The 21,051-nt window shown below is 40.2% G+C and overlaps 1 protein-coding gene across 3 annotated transcripts in view; it reads right to left on the reverse strand.

Moving 5' to 3' along the window:
* Window positions 1-21,051, reverse strand: part of eva1aa (eva-1 homolog A, regulator of programmed cell death a) — a 71,044-nt gene that overhangs the window by 19,555 nt on the left and 30,438 nt on the right. For 2 of the 3 annotated variants that reach the window (XM_077552820.1, XM_077552821.1), the window contains exon 5: window positions 19,465-19,608. In XM_077552820.1, the coding sequence (XP_077408946.1) occupies window positions 19,465-19,608 (144 nt within the window). Of the gene's footprint in view, window positions 1-10,362; window positions 10,801-19,464; window positions 19,609-21,051 lie in introns of those variants that run through there. The other variant, XM_077552822.1, reaches the window with a different exon arrangement.

Raw genomic sequence — 21,051 nt, forward strand, 5'->3', positions numbered from 1 at the left:
GTCAAATCGGTAAAATTACCGAATGAACAATACTGAGCTCTCCAGAGGGAAAAAATAAAAAATAAATAAAATAAAAACTAGACAAAGTGCAATTTCTGCAGAAATTGCAGTGGGAATGCTGAAAACCTAAATGTTAGGATTTGAATGCACGTGCTTATGAAGTCAATTGAAAGATGAATTATGTGAAAATTAAAATTTTTTAATTGTGCGACACAAATGGTTTTACTGGTGAAATACACTGTCAGTCTTGATCTCAATGTGACTGCACTGTTTCCAGTCAATCTGCACTTCTCCCTTAAGACAACTGCACAAGTCTGTAGTGTACTCGAGTTGGTAAAATGCAATTTGATCTTGTGATCTCGTGATCTCTCTTCAGGGAGCACATCACGTTCGACACGAAACAGACTCACACAAGTGTATATTAGCGCACGGGCCGACACTTGACACACTACACAGAACACCTTGCCGACATGTGGATTGAGGCCAGAGACAGCAGACGTACTGTAGGGAGGGCGAAGCGAGATGACCAAAGAGGAATTACCACAGACTGTTAACTGCAGCGTCGATTCTTGTAAAACTCAACATTTTGGGTTCATGGAAACATCCAGTCCAACGCTAACATATTAAAATGCTATTGTCACGTGAGGTGAGATAGGACCCAGATGTCAACAAGACAGTTGGGAAGTCTTTATAGACAAAAATACAAAGTAAAAACAGAGAGCAGGGGGCTGGATTGTAGAAATCTTGACTGAGAAACCTCGATCGAGGGCTGGCTGCATGGAAGCAACCTCGAACACATGGGAAAAAAGCAGGGATGGGAAACCCCAACGTGATGCGAAAACCCCCGCCAAAGAACCTCAACGTACTGACAAAAGTATCATAAGTAACTCTTGGTAGGTCAATGCATCTCTACGCCAGAATAAAGGCCTATATGATCAAATAACAGTGACTAATATGGGACCATAGCAACTGAATAACAACCGACAGCCTTAGCACATGATCATCATAGGGGACATAGTAACTGCATAAGACTAGAGTGACTAATACAGTACATGATCTCACATCATCATAGGGGACATAGTAACGGCATAAGACTAGAGTGACTAATACGGTACATGATCTTACACCATAATATGGGACATAGTAACTACATAAGGCTAGAGTGACTAATACAGTACATGATCTTACATCACCATATGGGACATAGTAACTGCATAAGACTAGAGTGACTAATACGGTACATGATCTTACATCATCATATGGGGACATAGTAACAGCATAAGACTAGAGTGACTAATACAGTACATGATCTTACATCATCGTAGGGAACATAGTAACTGCATAAGACTAGAGTGACTAATACGGTACATGATCTTACATCATCATATGGGGACATAGTAACGGCATAAGACTAGAGTGACTAATACAGTACATGATCTTACATCATCGTAGGGAACATAGTAACCGCATAAGACTAGAGTGACTAATACGGTACATGATCTTACATCATCATATGGGACATAGTAACCGCATAAGACTAGAGTGACTAATACGGTACGTGATCTTACATCATTGTAGGGAACATTAACTGCATAAGACTAGAGTGACTAATACGGTACATGATCTTACATCATCATGGGGGACATAGCAACTGCATAAGACTAGAGTGACTAATACAGTACATGATCTTACATCATCATAGGGGACATAGTAACTGCATAAGACTAGAGTGACTAATACGGCACATGATCTTACATCACCATATGGGACATAGTAACTGCATAAGACTAGAGTGACTAATACAGTACATGATCTTACATCATCATAGGGGACATTGAACTGAGCCATTGACCTGACCAAAAAACCTCTCATAAGAGCTATAAAAAAATAATTCAGATTGACAGCTACTTGAGTTTTATACACTTTAGAGAAATCAGTTCCCCCATACCCATTCGAGTACGATTAAATATCCAAACTCCTCCACTGACCAGAGAGCTGAGAGCTAGCGTGTGTGCGCTTTGTCTGCGTAGCTGTAGCGTCCTGTCATGAGCCCAACTCGCGCTCTTTGGGGATTTATTTGTTTATCGGTTACAGATCTGCTTCCAACTGTAATGGCTTCTTTCTTGGCTGAACTCTTAGCAGAGTTCAGCCAGTCAGTCTGCAAGTTTTGGCAAAATCCTACTAACAGACAAATAAAAAAAAACCCATCCCAACCTATTCAGCGCGGTTGATAAATACAGTACGGTCTTTCAAATGGTTCGCACAAGGTCAAGGACATTCCAAAGACATGAGAGCGTGAAGTCAAGGTGGGAGAAGACCACCCCATTGATGAATAAGGGGTGACCTTTATGGGGCAAATCTCACATCAACACTCTGTGAATACGTTTTATTAGGTGTATGTAAGACAGAAGACTCACAAATGGCACACATGGTTGCAGTCTCGAAGATTCTTAAACCCTCCGTTAACCTCTTCTCCTCCTGAAGCCTTTGTACTTTTACCAGGGAAGAAATCATTTTGCCGACCTTCATTCAGTCCAGATTTGCACCTCTCGGAGCACTTCTGCTGTAAGTCAAGTCCATGCGGAAATGTCCCGGGTTCTAGATGCATGTGCAAAAACATCAAAGGTTGGACGCATGAGCATGGTACGAATAACCTTTGTTGATGTCTTCATCCTTTGGCGCAGGCTGTGAGCATGCCCACAGGGAAACACGCAGGCCTACCCAACAAATTGGTCGTCTGGATTTGTTTTAGTTTGTGGATGTTATAATAGAATTTGATTGAAAACAAAACACGCGGCCAGAGAAAGAGGTCTGCAGTGGGATGGAAAATTCCCATGTAAGAGGGCTAACTAAGCTAGAAATCAAATCAAACCAAGGAGGTCTAAAAAAAAAAAAAAGAGAAGAGGATTAGGGCCAGTGAAGAGAAAAAAAGGTTGGCAGAATTCTGACTTTAAAGTGAGAATTCTGACTTTAATCTCAGAATTATGACTTTAAAGTGGGAGTTATGACTTTAATTTCAGAATTATGACTTTAAAGTGAGAATTCTGATTTTAAATGAGAATTCTGACTAATCTCAGAATTATGACTTTAAAGTGATAATTATGACTGTAATCTCAGAATTCTGACTTTAAGTGAGAATTCTGACTTTAAAGTGAGAGTTATGACTTTAATTTCAGAATTATGACTTTAATTTCAGAATTATGACTTTAAAGTGAGAGTTCTGATTTTAAATGAGAATTCTGACTAATCTCAAAATTATGACTTTAAAGTGATAATTATGACTGTAATCTCAGAATTATTATTTTAAAGTGAGAATTCTGACTAAGTGAGAATTATAACTTTAATTTCAATATTATGACTCTAAAGTGAGAATTCTGACTTTAATCTCAGAATTATGACTTTAAAGTGAGAACTATGACTTTAATCACAGAATTCTGACTTTCTGACTCCCCCCCACAATTCATAGCTCTCCGTCACAAAGCCAGAATTCTCACTTTAACGTCAGAATTCTGTGATTTAAGTCAGAATTCTGTGATTAAAGTCAGAATCCTCACTTTAAAGTCAGAATTCTGAGAATAAAGTGAGGATCCTGCCAACTTTTTTTTCCTCTCTTCACTGGCTCTAATCGTCTTCTGTGAAAAACTGACCATGCAACTTGTGTTTTTCCCCTTCACCATCTTGTCGAAACAAAAACGAACTCCAGGGCTCATCCAGGCCCGTCGAGGCTGCTTTCCTAGTATGTTTTTAGTGGCCGAAAGCCAAGATCCAAATAGAAACCAACTTGCTTCGAGAGTACACAAGTGCAATTGTCGGCCTGACAAAATAGCCACTGCTTTCATGCTACAACTGATCAACAACCTAATTGGGAAGCCTGTTATGATAAAACACATCAAATAAACAGAAGAAAAGCAGTAGAGCGTCTTTCAGGGAGGGATTGGTAGAGAATCAAATCAGTCCCAGGCCTCTAACAATAACCCAACACTTGCCAAATTGGCATGTTTGAGAGCATGGATGTCTTTTCAAGCATGTCTTTCCTTTCTCTCCAGTATGGTACAAACTGTATTTGTTTGTGTTACCATCCTAAAAAGTGTTCTAATTTCAGCATCCTTTTGTTGGGGTACTGGTCACACTAGATTTAAAGATTCCCTGTTCACATCTACTAACATGAATGACTAGCCCAGAGTACCAGCAACATGGCAACCTTCAACGTACACCTCATGAGTAGCAAAAACCTCTTCGGTATCAGGTTGCAGGCAGGAAACAGATGGCCTGCTGTGGCGGGAAAAAAAAAAAAGCCAAATGCCATAGAAGGAAAGCGAGAGTGACTGCTTTTCTCTTTTTTTTGCTCCATCCTTCATCTTTTCATCCTCAGCTGGAAGGGAAAGGAAGCATGAGGCAGCCGTGGCGTTCGGGGACCAGATCAGAGGCTGCTGGCCAAAGATCACAGTGATGGAGTTCCCTGGGAGATTTTAAACCCAGCACGTCTCAAGTGACTAGGCCAGTAGCCTTTTAAAGACTACTGTACAGCATCCAGTTGGGCGACTGAATAGTTTGAGGCCTGATGGACTTATTTGGTGGCAAAACAAGATTATACTAGTGGGACAATACCCTACACTGTAAAAAAAAATAAAAATAAAAGGGGAGTGATAGTGAATTGAAAAAAAAAAACTAGTAAAGTTTTTTTCACTCAAAAATCCAAAGTAAATTTTACAAGGAGAGTTTTGGGTACATATTAGCAGTTTATTTTAAAAGATTTACTCAAACGTTGACCAACAAACTCATAGCCTTTAGATTGGGAGGCGGCCACCTGAGCCATAGCTCCCACCAGTAATATACTAGCACACAACAGGAGCTGCATGGCTCAGGTGATAGAGTGGTTGTCACCCAACCGGGAGGCTGCGGGTATGTTCCGCAACTATTGAGTAGTTTTTTTTTATTATTATTGAAAAATAAAATATACTCAAAACTCTCCTTGTAATATTTACTTTGAATTTTTGAATGAAAAACTTTTGAGTAATTCTTACACAATACATTCTGTAGAGTAAATTTGACTCTATTTAGATAGGGACCAAATAGACTCAGTTTTAGAGTAGGCTAAGATTTACACTAGGAAGATAATAAAATAAAGAATTGGAAGATAAAAAAATAAATAAAAGTCACTCAAGTGTTGAGGAACAAACTCACCACCTTCAGCTTGGGAGACTGCCACACTACTGCCTGAGCTATGCCCCTCCTACTGTTTGCTTATCTCCAAGTACATTGTTTTTTGGTCTCTTGGAGTTAGGAAGATTCCAGCTGACATGAGTGATAGACTAACACACAGCAGAGGCTGCGTGGCTCAGGGAGTAGATCGGCTGTCTCCCAAGCTGAAGGTCGTGAGTTTGTTCCTTCACCCTTGAGGGACTTTTATTTCCCCCCCAATTCTTTATTTTACTCTCTTCCAAGTGTAAATATTGCTCTAAAACTGAGACTATTTGGTCCCACGCTAAATAGAGTCAAATTTACTCCACAGAATTTACTGTGTACTCATTGCTTTCTTCAGGAATGTTCCTGCTAATGTCCCTCCTTGCCATCGGCCACATGCCAAGAAGCAAGTACAGGAGATCCTCATTCTTCTATATCGCAGCTGCTCGTTAGCGTGTCCCATTGTGACCGATGTGTACGCTACAGTATGGCCTTTGCAGCTAATTATATTTAAAGTTTCAAACCGAGGCGATGAGAGCTTGAAAATCAGCATTCGTTGACCCAGAGCGGGACTTAAATCCTACAGACCGGACCCATCTGCTGCTGATGACAGATAACCTTTCAACCTGAAACCAGGAACCAAAGATCAATATTGACACGGGCCAAGTCGTTCCTTTGCTGGGTTGGACGCAATGACAAGCGGTTTGACCCTGGATAAGCTTGCGGACCACAAGGCGTTTATTTGAATTCCTTGTCTTGTTTTTAATCCGAATGTCCAACGTCAGACTGTTATCATTTGCATTAGCAATGAGCAACACTTTAAATGATCTCACGTTGAGACTGTGTCATGCACAGAATTGATGTGTTTATATCAGCTGCTCCAGAGATCACTCTAAGTGAACAAACACCATCTTCACATCTCTAAGATGTATAGGAAAGGACTTTATACACATCCCCGGAACACATTACATTTCCAATAGCGTACTAGACAGCATCAGATCCAAAAAAGAGATGACCGCGTGTTTTAACAGCTTGATGCCTCCTGAGCTTCCTTCTCAATGTCAAGTATGATTAAATATATACAGTACGCATGGCAAAGATATTACCGGCACTAAATCCTCTCAAGAAGTTTCAAAAACTTTGTCGATAAAGATTTATTGACTCTAGACCACAAATTTTGGTATGGAATCGCACGAAGCCAAATCTGGTAGAACTGTATGTTTTAAAAAGAGTTATGTAAATAACCTCAAATTGACTTACACGAGGTTACATTTCCACTCCTTCCGAGCAAGCAGAGTCCTTGTCCGACATCTGCAGCATATCATTCTGATTGCCCTGTAAAATCTTTACGCATCATTCGGCATGCCTGCCAATTTTGGCAACCTGAAATAAAACGACGAAAGCCACATGACTCAAAACGTTTTAATGGTTGGCTGAAAAAAAAAAAAAAAAAACGACGCAAATTGCGGCTTTGAGTTTTCATTCAAATTGCAGCCTTTAATCCTTCAATATGGCCTTGAAATTTTTATAGGAGGATTTCTGATGAAAGTCGACTGCTTTGTTGATCTTACCCTTAAGTCGCTTCATCTCGCAGTCTGTGTATCACTTTGGTGTTCTTAAAAATGATGAAATTATACAGCGCAACTATCAATTACATGGATGATTAGTTTTACTTCTTTATACCAGCATAACCACAATCACGTTTTCTCACCCTCACCCACTTCGCTGCCCCCCATTAAATCCAGAAGGATCCACGACTTTCACTTCCCCAGATCTTTCCGGGAGATAAACGAATGTGCTTAGCTACAGGACTGCAATGACCCCCGCAATCGAGTCCGGCATTAATGTGGACATCAGAGGGAAAACAAACCAGTTCAAAAGGAGAGCGCTTCCTGTAAAGCTTGAAGTCCACAGAGGACAAAAAATAAAAGACATTTCGGAGAATTTTATGTCCCAAAACGATTATTCCCGTGTTTTCCGTTAAAACCTAACCCTGAACTGGTAACTCATGCACTCAGATGAAAACTAGAGGATGTATACATGACAGGGAAGGCTGGCGGGAGACAAACCCCCTCCCCACCCCCCAGCAAGTTTTTTAGAAGCTGGAAGTACATCTGCTTTGGCCATCAGCCGACCCCCCCCCCCCCCCCTCGCACTAACTTCAGCATGGAGTATTTTTAGAGGAAAAGAACACGACACACGTCAAAAAAAAAAAAAAAAAAAAAAAAAAAAAGTAAAGAAAGTCTTTCATGAATGCATGCTGAGTTCAGAACACACAAAACTGGAAACATGAGAACCATTTTTAAAACATCCAATAAAGTGTAGAGAAAAGATTGGTACAGACATAGCTATACCGCGCTTAGTTCGGTGCCAGGTTCGACTCCGACTTGCTAGAGTAAATAAAGATATTTGATGACAAAGAAGGAAAAGCTGCAACTGGATGATGACGGCATGAGCGATAGAAATGTGAGGGTAATGCGAGAAAGGGGCGGTAACGTCTCGGCATACGTGTGTTGCATATTGTTGACACTATTTTCCCTGCACTTGGTGATAAAAAGCCACTTGGTCCGCTTCCAAATGCATGCCCAGGCAACAAGTAAATTGGGGTGGGGGGGATGGTGAAATGATGCCTAAATAGAACACTGTATAGAAAAAGCAAAAGCAAACTATGACATCATAAAATGGACAGAAGCCAAAAATAGCCATAAACGCTCAAATACTGCATTGAGTTTGGAGAGTTCTCACCCTGAACTTTCCATAATAGCAATTTTTGATTCAACACGCAGTTTTCTAGTGGACAGAAAAAGTCATATGCATTCACAAACATACTTTTGTAGAGATACTCGTGCCATATAGCCCATGGTTAATCTCCGGAGCTGTGCAGTGCGTTAAAAATAACAGACTGGATTTCCTCACTTACTATTTTTTTTTTTTACGACACAGTCGTCAGCCTTATCTAATGGCCAGACGCAGATTTACATGCCATTGTCGCAGCCCTGGATCCCATCTGTGTGCGTCTGTATGGACAGTACAGATGGAAAAAAAGTACAAGCGCCATTCTCCACTGTCATGTCATCTCTCTTAAATCTCTGGAGGACATCACGAGAGCTAATCTGCAACAAACACATCAACGTTTACATCCAGTTCATCACAATGTGCTCATCAAGCCGACTGTTTATTCCCATTCTGGTTCCTGCGCCGCCTGTTTTCTCATCTCGTAACCTAAACCACAGACTAATTTATAAATTACTAACAAAGCGTCCCTTGTGGTTAGGGAGGAACACAGACTTGCAATAGCGTGCGGTGAGCACGTACAGCCAACTGGAGGGAAACCTGGCTCATGGTGAGAGGGAGGTATAGAGGTGTCACTAAAAGAGAGCTACGTGTTGACAACGCTATTTGGTTAGCCAATCAGATCAACAGGATGTGACCTGGCTTTGGTCCTGTTTACGAGGGAGGACGTGAGGTTTCTTTGGAAAAACACATGCGGAATTGCAAAGAAGTTAAGTAAGTGGAAAGATGCATAAAGTGCTTTCACTGTTGAAACATCCGCGCAGCGTGCCGAGCTAGGGCACGGCAACAGGGTAAGCTAATGTTAGCAGGTGCATAAGCTAATGTTAGCAAGTGTGTAAGCTAACGTTTTCACTGTTGTCAGCCCGAAACAATACTGTGAAAAGCACACAGCGGACAAGGTAAGCTAACGTTAGCATGCGTGTGAGCTACAGCGGTGGGCGCGGCACCGAATTTTAAGCGTCCGTCATTCGGCAATCGTGAGCAGTCCAGACACCCTTTCGTCATCCTGTCAATACTTCAAGCCAAAACAAACGCTAATTGTCAATCCGTCAACATTATTTTAACCACGCTTCTGCCTGATGATTCAATACTTCCCCTTTACAGGACCCCTTAGCTGTTCGATAACCGGCCTGACGTAAATTAGCTGTGAAACGACGTGCCTGATGTAAAATAAACCAACTGAGCACTAAACTAATGTTTGAATAAATGTATCAATAACGAGGAATTGACTACAGGAGGAAAACCTTATCATCGCGGTCTGTAGTCGCCCGAGCCCGACAGTGCGGCTAGCTATCAATGTTGTGTCAGAGCCAGAGGAGAGAAAGCTTGTAGAATGTTGTGCGACAAAGTTAGCATACCTGATAAGAGTCTCTTTACTTGTCTACTGCAAGAGAAAGAGAGTAGGAAAGAAGTGGAAGTAATATGCAATGTGTCCGAGAAATGGCCGTCCATCATTGACTGACTGCGAAGGTGCGCTGGTACTGACCCGGTTATTCTGAAAATGCTCTTCCAGCAATGCGTAGTCAATTTTTCGACGTTCCCAGTCATTCGTTAATTGTCAACAAAATGGCTATTCATCATTGACCGATTGACGGACCTTTTGTCAACACTGACGGTATACCCACCTCAATGTGTAAGCTAACGCTAGCATATGTTTGCCATTGCTAGTCGGGTTTCCCACAAATGTTACTATGACACAAATCTGCTTGACCAAGAAACAACTGATGAGGTACTAGAACTAGTACCTGGGTCTGTCAACAGAAAGCGGTTAAAGCCATGGCCAGAAGATAGGAGATGTGAACAATTAACGCTAGTGTTAGCACATTTAAAGTTATTTTGGCTGAATCTATTATCTAATATTGCTCTACAGTCTCCCCAGTGGGCTCATTCCTGCCAAGTTTCGCAGACGTCTCCTGTTGCCATATTAACTATGAATATAAAAATGACCTTTTTAAAGAAATAATTACAGGCCCCTCGGGGATTTACCGCTCCATCAAGCTTCATGAAAATCATCCTGATCTCACTCAGTCATGCCGACCTTTGCCGAAGGATGTATACTATAAAATAGTGACTATTTGCGGTGATCTCACACGCTCTCTCCTACGTTGACCTCATCTGCCCACAAGAGAAACCTGCACTTCCCTGTCAAAACCCTCATCCAGTGAGTCAATCCTGGCAAATCACTCTCTCTGCTCATGTTACCTCATGTTTCAATGGAATCCTCCAACACACACAATCAGCGCGCACACCCCAATTAAATTGTACTCGCATCTCTAAAAAGCAAGCACCTACACATCCCCCCCTATGGTGACGCCAGACGGGCCATTTAAGAAGCGAGGACGCTCCGACATCGCACATTAATCCCAGCGTGTTCAGACAACTTACACACACATTGTTGAACGGAAACACCTCCAAGGTCCAGGCAGTAACTTCCTTGACGAGACACTTGTCAAACTCTAGCTTTGAAAACAAGCTCTCACGTGAGTAGTCCAACGTGGGTCCGAGCAGAATGAAAGCAGAGCCCAAAAAAGGAAAATGAAGCCAGCGAGGGAGGGAGGGAACAAATGAATTGCCCCTTTTAAGAAGGTAAGCTCCTTTATGGTGACTCCTTCTCCGAGTCCAAGTTTACTTCTCATCCAACGTGGAGGGGGAAGAAGCCGTCTTGTTTTCCCCCCCCGACTGTTGCGTTCCTTCCCGTTTCGAGTTAAAGCCGGCTTTAGACAACAGGAATGTGACAGTGCGAAAGAGGTGGAGAGGGAGGGAGGGAGTGTGTGTGTGTGTGTGTGTGAGAGAGAGAGGGAGGCAGCAGACATGAGCTGGACATGTAGTAGTGTTCACCTCCACAGCACACTACTGTGTTAGCAGTTAGAGGGATGTGGAAAGGGGAGGGATACTATGGGATGGGGGCTCAGTGTGTGTGTGTGTGTGTGTGTGTGTGTGTGTGTAAGAGAGAGAGGCGGCAGTGTGCAGCTACAGGAAATGACCTGTGGATTACATTCAGACGAAATTGGGAATGTGGTGCATGTGCAACAAGCTCAACCAGCCTACATGTACAGTATCGAGAAAAATATTTGGGCACACCACTATACAGTACCGCTCAAATCGGGCACATTTTTCAAATTTATTTAATTTTCATCAATTATGAGCAATTTATTTTGGACATTTTGAGTCTCACAACACCATTTAATCGATTAATAGAATGTGCTCGTCATAAAAAAATAAAAATAAATTGGCATTGTAAAAATTGTTCACCAACGTTAATGTAAACCAGGCTTATTATTATAGTTTTGGAATTTTCATTTTAGTTAGTTTTTATTTTATTTTGAGTTTTTATGCATTTATTTAGTTTTAATTTGTTTTCAGGGCGGTTCTGTTAGTTTTGATTAATTTTCGTTTGTTAAAAAAATGCTTAATTTTAGTTTAGTTTTTTTTATGTGTATTACTTGTGCGCAATATTTAATAAACACCATGATAAAATGAAAAAAAGTAACATTTCTTACCCAGCGTTGCATTTCGGCTGAGTTAAATGAAAAAGCAGGCGAGGCAAATTTGTTACCTTGGAGCGACGTCATCTGAAACGGCTTTTCTATTGGCTGCTGCTAGATGACGCAACTTCTGTGTGACACACTTTCCATCGCTTTTATTCTGGTTAATAAATCAAAATAAATATACTTAAAATCACACTTAAAATCATCCCCAAAGGCTCATGCATTAAACTAATGACCAAAGACTAAAACGAAGGACATTTTTGCTATAATTATAGTTAGCTCGAGTTAGTTTTGTAAACATAAAATGTAGTTTCAGTTATTTATTTTTATTTTTTTTTAAAGCATTTTCGTTTTTTATTTCATTTCATTAATTAAATAGTTTTTTTTAAATTTTAGTTTGAGTTTTTTTTGTTAATTTTTGTTAACCAAAATAACCTTGATGTAAACACATAAAAGCATTAAAATACTGTTCTTCTCTTCTTGTGTTCTTGTCTTGTTGAGGTTGCCCCATTGATGTTGCAAAAAAGTCATAAAATAAGCTAACTCTGACCTTTCCTTCCAATACAAAAGAATGCAATCCAACTGATTGTGCCAAAGCTACAGTATCTGCATTACAGTGTAGGACGGTATTTATCATGAACTTTTGATTCCATGACAATCATAACATGTTCAAGACATTTGTGGTGCAGCGAACCTACTTAGAAACATTCAACATTTATTTAATGTGCATATTTGCGGAGACATTTCGATGTATGCCCCACGGCTTCTTCACATAAACACACATTCATGCACACAAACACACACTAACGCTTCCTTCTTATTCCCCCCCCCCCATTCTCTCCCTCCATCTTCATCCACCGCATGAAGAAAACTGAAACCAACCACAAGCTGAAAAGAATTAGACTGCCCCCGCCCCACAACTTGAACCCAGCCCCCCACAAGCTCCCACCAACTACCGCCACCTTCCCATTGAGGACGCTCAATCGAATACAAGAACACAGAAAGTGAGCGATCGTGAACCGAGCGATGCAACTGGCAGGAGGCGCTCTTGCGGGTTTGCTTAAGTTGCACTTTCCGGCCCAAATATTCAGTTGCACATGTTGACATGGGAAAGATGTGCGTGTGTTTATTTATGTGCATGCTTCCTTCACTGCATTTATTGTAACAATGTGAACGCGCTTTGGGATTGCTATTCCTAGACACGAGTAGAACAAGTCAAAACCGCACAATCAAATCAGGTCCAATAGAAGATCTGTATGACAAAATGATGCCTTTATGATAATTCACAGTTTTAAGAGATATTGATTTAATATTTTTATTATAGAGGCTTGAAAAGTGATAGAAGTGACCTGCAGATAAATAAGCTAAATGAGACGTCTTGATTTGACCCCGGCAAACAAAGACAATTAGAACCAAGGTTATAATAGTTTTGGATGGATTTTTCACTTTTGTTTTTAAACATTAAATTAGTTTTAAATATTGTAGTTTTTAGAGCAGGTTTGTGAGTTTTTTTTTTTTTTTAAATGCTTCATATTAGTTTTATTTTATTGTATTTTTTTTTTTTACGTAAAGATAAGATAAAAAATAATAATAAAAAAAAGGTCACCAAGTATTGTGTAATAAAGTAAAGTAAGCTACAATTCGCCAACAATTGCTTGAACTTCCTTCTTCTGTAGGGACTAATGGCAATACCAAAATAAATAAAATTAAAATAAATTAGAATAAAATTAGCATATTATACTACAGTATATTATAATGTTATAATAATAATAATAATAATAATTATGTTTTTCATTTAGCTCAGCGCGGTCGCAGACAAAAATGCTGCCGTGATTACATAAACAGGCCAAAAAAGTATGAGTGGAAGGACAGGGCAAGCAAAAAGGGGGCGGAAGCCAGAGGGGGGGTGTAAAAACAGAGGAGGGAATTTAACACCTCTCGTTTCTGCCAAATCCACTTTGCTCCGAATTCATTTTAATCTAATTAAAGTGAAAAACGCTCCCCGAGGGCTTGTGATCTCGATCGAGACGTGGAACCTGAAAGCTTGAGCGTGATTAGCGTTTACTAGCGCACTTTTGTGCCTGCGTGCGTCGCCTGATTGGCAGGCGGCCAGATACCGGATGACGACAGTCAATGAGACGCTTCGCAGGGCACACAACGGCTGACCTAACCTGCTGGCAAAGCACAATCCCCGCATGCTTCTGGCATCAGCAAATCGCCATGGCAACCCTTTCGGCGCCTGCTGCTCCTCTCCAGAAACTTTTCAGATGCTTAATTTTTAACTTGCGGCTAAACTTTATTGGAGTGTGTGCAAGTCGCACACAGGATGCCTTGTATGGGTATTGGCAGGCATCACAACAGATGCTATTAATGCAACACACACACACACAGGTCAGACGAGGTCACGTGTGTTTTCTTGCAGCGGTGTTCCTGAGCGTGCCAGCTGCGGTTGTTTTGTGCAGAGTCAGGTTTGTATTAAACAAAGCTGGGGAGCACATTATTCCTTTCTGCTCGCTAAAAATCAAACACACCAAGACAAAGGCAGACTTTTTCTTTTTCCACTAACTTTCATGGCTTGTACGACAGAAAAAGAGAGGGGTTGAACACACAGGCAGAAAAAACATTTTGATTCACCGGAATAAGTGCGACAGGTTGTGGCAACCTGATTGAACACAAGCTGGATGGTCGGGTTTTACATTTTTTCCAATTGCAGCTAATGGAAATGGGACGAATCCCTTCCACAACCAGCCATCACAACAACCATTTCAAACAATTGTAAAATGTAAAAAAAAAATACTATCTGTAATTCACCTTTAACTATAAGAAGTGACAGACATGAGTCAGGGGATTACTGCCTGGGAGGTGAGTCACGTCACATAGACTAAATTTAGCACACTGCCTTCAAAGACAGTGTTCAACTATTCATCCATTCACATTTTTTTTTATATATACTCAGCTAGTAGCTAAAAAAAAAAAAACTCACCTGGGTTCAGATCCCGGACGAGCCCCCATTTTGGGATAACCTTGGCTCAATGGCCAAGACAATATTTGCATATCAGAAAGGAGCTAAATTTAGCCTAGATTGCTAGCGGAAGAAGTTTAAAGAAACTGTATTTTTTTTTCTCAAAATCAAGCTTTAAGCTATAGGTATAAACAAATTTGACCCACAAAGGCAATCTTGCTAAAATATCGAAATTGCTTCACTTTTAAGAACATAGATATCATTTTTTTTGCCTTCCTTTTAAAATAAAAGGAGCAATAATTGAACTTTTTTTTTTTTTACTGGCTCTGATTTCAGATCTAATTATCCATCAATTTATTGTGTACAGAGCATGGAGTAATATGAGGCCAACATACATTCATATGGATTCACAGTCATAACAGCCCTCCGGGGAAAAACATAATTTCGATTTTATTTAGTTTGGACTTTTTGTTTTTTAATTTCAGTTAGTTATTTTTTTTTTCAGGGCAATTTTGTTAGTTTTTGTCATCAGTTTTTTTGTTTTTTCAAAAATACTTGGCTTTATTTTTATTTTTATTAATTTTAGTATTAGTATTAGACAAAATGAGTTTGACATTTCTTTTGAAGAATACGTTGCTAATGTTGTAAAATGAGTTTGTCAATCTAAATTAGTTTATTTAAATTTAAATGTGTATTTATTACATTTATTTATAATAATTAATAATTTAATAAATACATTTATTAAATAAATAAAAAAATCTAAATATAACTAAACAAACTAAACAATCTAAAGAGTTAATTTAGGGAATTAACATCTTTGGTGGTGCTTCAAATACTCGATTACGATTACAGTAATCCTTTTTTGGCGTATGACAACTTTATCACTGGAAGCTGATCGCTTCCAGGATGTTTTATGATCAGTTTCCCCTTCGATCGTATTATTAATTTTATAGTCCGTGATAACAAAACATAGCAGGCAGAACTGAAAACAAAATTGTTTCTCTTCTTTGACCGCGTTTGGGAACTGTTTAAAAAACTTGATAAAATCCAACATTTTGAGGTTTGGCCCATGTCAAGCACCCTAAATCAGTCATGATGGGTATTTTGCAGCGCTAACTTGTTTCAAAGCGTGAGACCTGAAAAGGTTTTTTAGTCTTGGAACTGATTCCTAAGCCTGCATGTGTGGCATGATGTTAGATACTAAAAAGCATGTTTATTCACATGAGTGTGCACTTAATGTACATATGTTTCGGGGGGGGGGGGGGGTCTCCTCCCGCTTCAAGGGAGACTGATGTTTGGGGCTACAAGGCAGCGAGTGGTGGCCGCACGTCCACACAAACGGGCCAGTCTAAACACCCTTGGGTTCTTCTTCCGACATTAATGTGTGTTTGGGAGCAGGAGGGGGCGTGCGGTTTGCAGCAGTCACATGAGTACCTTGTACAATGACTTGTTTCTTTCATCTCTTCAAAGTCAAAAGGTAATGTACGCTTACAGTATACTCACTCCAATGTCAAATAAGGTCCAGGTCCTCACAAAGTATGCATAGAAATATTCAATCGGCAAGAATCCCCCCTACCCTCTCTCCTCCTTGACATAAATGTGGTGACACTTACTGAACATCTGTTAAATGATACAATATACAGCACCCGGGGAGCTCAAACCTAAACCAAGGAAGTTCATCCATCATCTCTGTCCTGTTTTTAAGGTCATGAGGACTGGAAGAAAAAAAATCCCAGTAGACCATGGACCAGAATTGGGGTAAACACCCAGAACAGATCACCAGTCAATCACGGTTCTAACTTGACTTCAGCTAAGTGCTGCAATTACCTCATTCAAACCCCAAAACGTATACATACATTTTTTAATACTTTGTCCTGCACTCCCAAAAACGTATGTATATGTTTTTTTTGTGTGTGTTTTTTTTATGCAAAAGCATGCAGAAGGCTTTGATACAAGGTCTGGCGTGAAGAGGTTGCTTAAAGCAATTCTAGTCATTATAAAAAACGGCCAGCAGGTGGCAGCAGAGTATAAGAGAGCAGCCAGGGTCATGTTACAACGAGCTCTTTTTGCCAGTGTTTTCAATAGGTTTGTGAATAATGATGAAACTTAGCTATATTCTAATGTTAATTGCTGCAAAACTAAAACAGATAAAAATATACTTTTTCCTAATGAAAGAAGAGTCTCTAATCTTTCTTTTGGTAGGTTCCATGTTTTTATAGCAATGGAACAGAATATTCTGTGGACCTTGCAAAATCAATCAAAATCCAGTAAAACAGCCAGGAGTGAAGGGGGTTGCTTCAGTGAAAATGGCTGGGAGTGAATGAGTTAAACAATTTCCTCCTCAGCGATTAGCCCTGTTCATTAGGCTTTCTCTGATGTCTCTTACCCCCAACCAGTCTGTTGTGTATGGTTCAAAGGAGGCAGCACATGAGACTTGCCGAAACCTATCCATTACGCTCCAGCACTCCAAATGGGAAGTCGTACAGGGGGAAGTTTGCAGAAGAGGGCTTCCTTATCTTGATTTAGGTTTTAAGATGCCTCAGGGGAGGAAGGGAAGTAAGCTGAATGTATTATAGTTGGGTTTATCTTTTGGACACACATCGAATCTAGAACATGGATTAGCATTGTAGCACTTTTAGAGGTACAAAGGGCGCCCAAATATGCCGAGGTGGACATTTTACAAGATTTTGCTGGTCTGTCATTTATCTTCTAGGCAACCTTCAGTCATCGTCAGTCCGTCATTTTTTTCAAGCAAATTATAATCGTCAGCCCGTTATTTTATTTGAACCACGCTTCTGTCATCAAGTCGTCACCACTATTTTTAGGACCGACAGACGGAAGCCGGCATTCCGTCAGTCCGTCAATCGTCCATCAGTAGTAACGGAACGCCCACCTCTGGGGAAACTTGGCGCCCAAATACAGAAAATAAGCCATAAGCATGCTTATAGTTGGGTCAACCCATTATAAAAGGACATTTGAAAGGTTCTCCATTGGAATCTGCCTCTTTTAACGCCAAACGTATAGTATTAAATATTTAGACATTTTGAGCCCTCGATTTCATGAGTATAATGTTTGTTTCCCCTATTAAACCCTTGATGTATATGATCTGACACATGCATTGCACAGATGATCCTTTAGAGGGCAGTAATCACCCAGCTGATGGCTTTTCCAGCGACCTTGCATGATCGCCCCAATTGAGAAAGGAGAGACACCTATTCTTATTAATAGTGGGAAATGCTCTTTCTGATTTTTGGAAATACTAATATGTTTGTTCATTATTATATTTTTGACAGTTATAAATGTACACATTTAAAACATTGTGACCAGATGTATCAAATATAATACAAATCAAAAGTGGAAGTTGATTTTCAATTATTATTATTTTTCGTCTGTTCATCAGGACCAATAAATACTGCATTTCCAAACAATCCAAATGTTCTCATATATTTCATGGTTCAGCCTTTATAGGGTTAAGAACCTACGATCACAAAGACAAGAGATGTCTGTGATCTGGTCTGAAATTATACCTCCTTACACACAGTAGGGATATTGGAAAAGAAGCCTGACGATGAAGCGAGAGTGTGTGTGTGTGTGTGTCTTTATTTTTTTTTCTCCTGGAGGCTGACGGCATGTTCTGGTTCATTTGCTGCAGACCACCGAAAGAGTGATTTCCCCCTGAGATCTGAAAATGTTGGTTGGACTGAATCGTATCACCTCGGGGGTGTTTGACTTTCGAGGTTCCGCTGATTCTTTGATAAGCCACACCAAACTGAAGCTAATGTTAACCTAGCCACACACCTACAGCGCAAACAATCATAAAACTGTTTCCGCAGTTAATTCATTTTGGCATGTTACAAAAGACTGTGAAATAGCACTTAGGTCATAAAAGGACAGTTAAAATTTGAAGTGGGCTGACGCCTCTTTAAGACTGAAAAGAGTCGCTAGAATACACAAACTATTTTCAACTGGAATCAAACATTGCACTGGCACATTCTTAGAATGAAAGAGGAATCCCCCCCCCCCACACACACACACACACTAATTACCATTTTTCCTGAGCCTTGGGGCGACCAGTGACTTCATGTCTACAGCGGCCTCAGTACTCAAGTTCAAACTTCTCAATCGCCCAACCTGGCAGCAACACCCCCCCCCCCCCCATTCGTCACTTCTTTCTGTTGAATATTTACCATCCCACTTCCTTCCCTTCTTCCTCGCAAACACTCGCTCATTTATCGAGCTGTTTGGCGAGTTTGTGATGGGTTATCAGAGGCAGATAAGGAAGGTCAGACACCAGATTGAAGACAAAACGACTCCATAAACACAGCTGAAGTCTGCCTGTTCGCGTCTGCATCCACCGGTTGAGATAAAAGTTGGACGGCCACTCGGAGAACTGTTTGACAATTGACTTTCAAAAAAGAAGATATGCCGCTGTGAAGCGGGTCTAGACTGATTTGTCAGTTTGAGAGGCTCCAGGACACAAAGCTGATTGATCAGTCCCGGATGTTGAGGCATCTGGATAATGTGTGTGTGCATCCGAGAGAATGGTTAAAGAATCACAGCCTTGACCTGTCAGGATTAGCCCGAGGGTGTGTTACTGATAAAACAAAAGAATAAGGCCATCATTCACACTCATCTGCACGGAATATAAACAATGCATTGAAGTCATTTTGACTTGACTTTTGGGAGTTTTACATCAGATTTGTGTGTAGAATTTGGCTGGCAAATGCTTATAAAATACCTGTATCGACAACATTGAATATAAGGCCACAAACAGACCAAAAAAAAAAATCACACATAAATTGACACCTAAATTGAGTCGTCACTAGTTACTAATAATAATACAATATTACTTATGACACCTTTGTCTAACAAATGTGGTTAATTTCGAGTTTTTAAAGCCACAACAACACAATTGCGCCAGTATTCCCTTTAAAATAAATTTAAAAAATCAATTGCAGCCCCTTAGCTGAGACTGTGAAGCGTAACATTGGGTAAACAGCGACCCCTTGTGGCTAAAGTAGGAAGTTCATGACTTACCACAGGTGTAGATGACACTGAGGTACTTCCTGGTTCCGGAGTAGCAGGGATCCCCAAATTCTCTAGATGAGGCTCGAACCACGCAACTCTTCTTGGCCTGACAGCGGGAGGTCACGACCTCTAGGGCAATGGACGACTGGCAATCTGACAGAAGACAAAAATATATATATTAGAGATTAAACAAATGTTGACTTGCCAAGTTACTTGTAGGTCTGGAAATAGATTGACAGACGGATAGCAAAGCACTACATATGCATCTGTCAGCTATAACTCACAAGCATACTGAACACAAATATTGCAAAGAGGTCAAAATATCTTTTCCAAGCAGACTTTCTTGGCTTCTCTGAGTCACAACAACAAAACCCAATTTGGGCCTCTTTTTGTCAAAAGGATACCCGATCCATGTTTGTGTACGAACACCAGACATTGATGAATGTAGTTGTCGCGTCATCCCTTTGCGCTTCCTACTCACTTCCACACTCTCACTCTTTTAAATGTATTTATTTTGGTGTCGCTTGCTGTACATTTGTAGCTACAGAAAAAAGGGCAGTTGTTTCAGAATTATTGGCTGTACTTTGTTACACAATACCGGTACGTAGTGATCCTCCCTTGCAAATAAATACTCAATATAAAACAACGGGGAGAAAAAACATCTAAAAAAATTTAAATAATAAAATACAACTAATACTAAAATTCATAAAAATTCAACTAAATTTAAGTATTTTTGAAAAAACAAAAACTAACAAAATTGTCCTGAAAATTAATTAAAAATAACTGAAATTTAAAAAAAAAAGTCAAAACAAAATAAAATGAAATGAAATGAAAAATCCAAAACTATTACAACCCTAATCTGCACTAAATGTATAATTTTTAATCACAGACTTTCATGTGAGTAGCAAAATGAAAGAAGTAGCTTCTGCTGAGTGTTTGAACGTGGAAGGGCCTCAAAAGTCCCCACGCTGCGTGTAACCCCAAAAATGGTCAATCGAACCTCTAAAAACAACACAAGGAGATGAACCTTTGAAAACGGACACTTGATTCTCACCTGGCTCACCTGAGAGGGCCCCATAGAGGGTAGCAGAGCGAGAGAGATCAGACAGAATGTGAGGCAGCAGCTCGCTTTTACATGTCAACAGGCCGCAATGAATGGTGGCACGGGTCAAAGGGTAAATGTTGTAGTCAGGAAGTGAAAGTGAAACTATTGGTCATGCCCGCTGTCAACATTAATGCATGGGAGACAATATAATTCTTAACATGACCTAATGTGAAGGGAATATCCCAATGTTGCTTCTATGAATCAGACCGCAGATTTATTTGTATGCAGCAATTTGGCCTCTAAACGTCTATCCCTCCGAATGCACGTCGGTGGGGGCAAACAGACATTCCCCAGCAGGAACTAACAATCTGGAATTCCTGGCCAGGACACAGCGAGGTCAAAACCAGCGTGGAACTGGGAAAACTGTCGAGACACTTCAGAGACTTGACAATTGCCGTACAAGTGCCTTCAGTAATAATAAATGATCTTCAACTGTGAAAGAGTTGATTCATATACTAGTCATGATAAATAGACTTGAGATAAAACTGCCG

The sequence above is a fragment of the Vanacampus margaritifer genome, chromosome 19, assembly GCF_051991255.1.
Source record: "Vanacampus margaritifer isolate UIUO_Vmar chromosome 19, RoL_Vmar_1.0, whole genome shotgun sequence".
NCBI lineage: Eukaryota > Metazoa > Chordata > Actinopteri > Syngnathiformes > Syngnathidae > Vanacampus > Vanacampus margaritifer.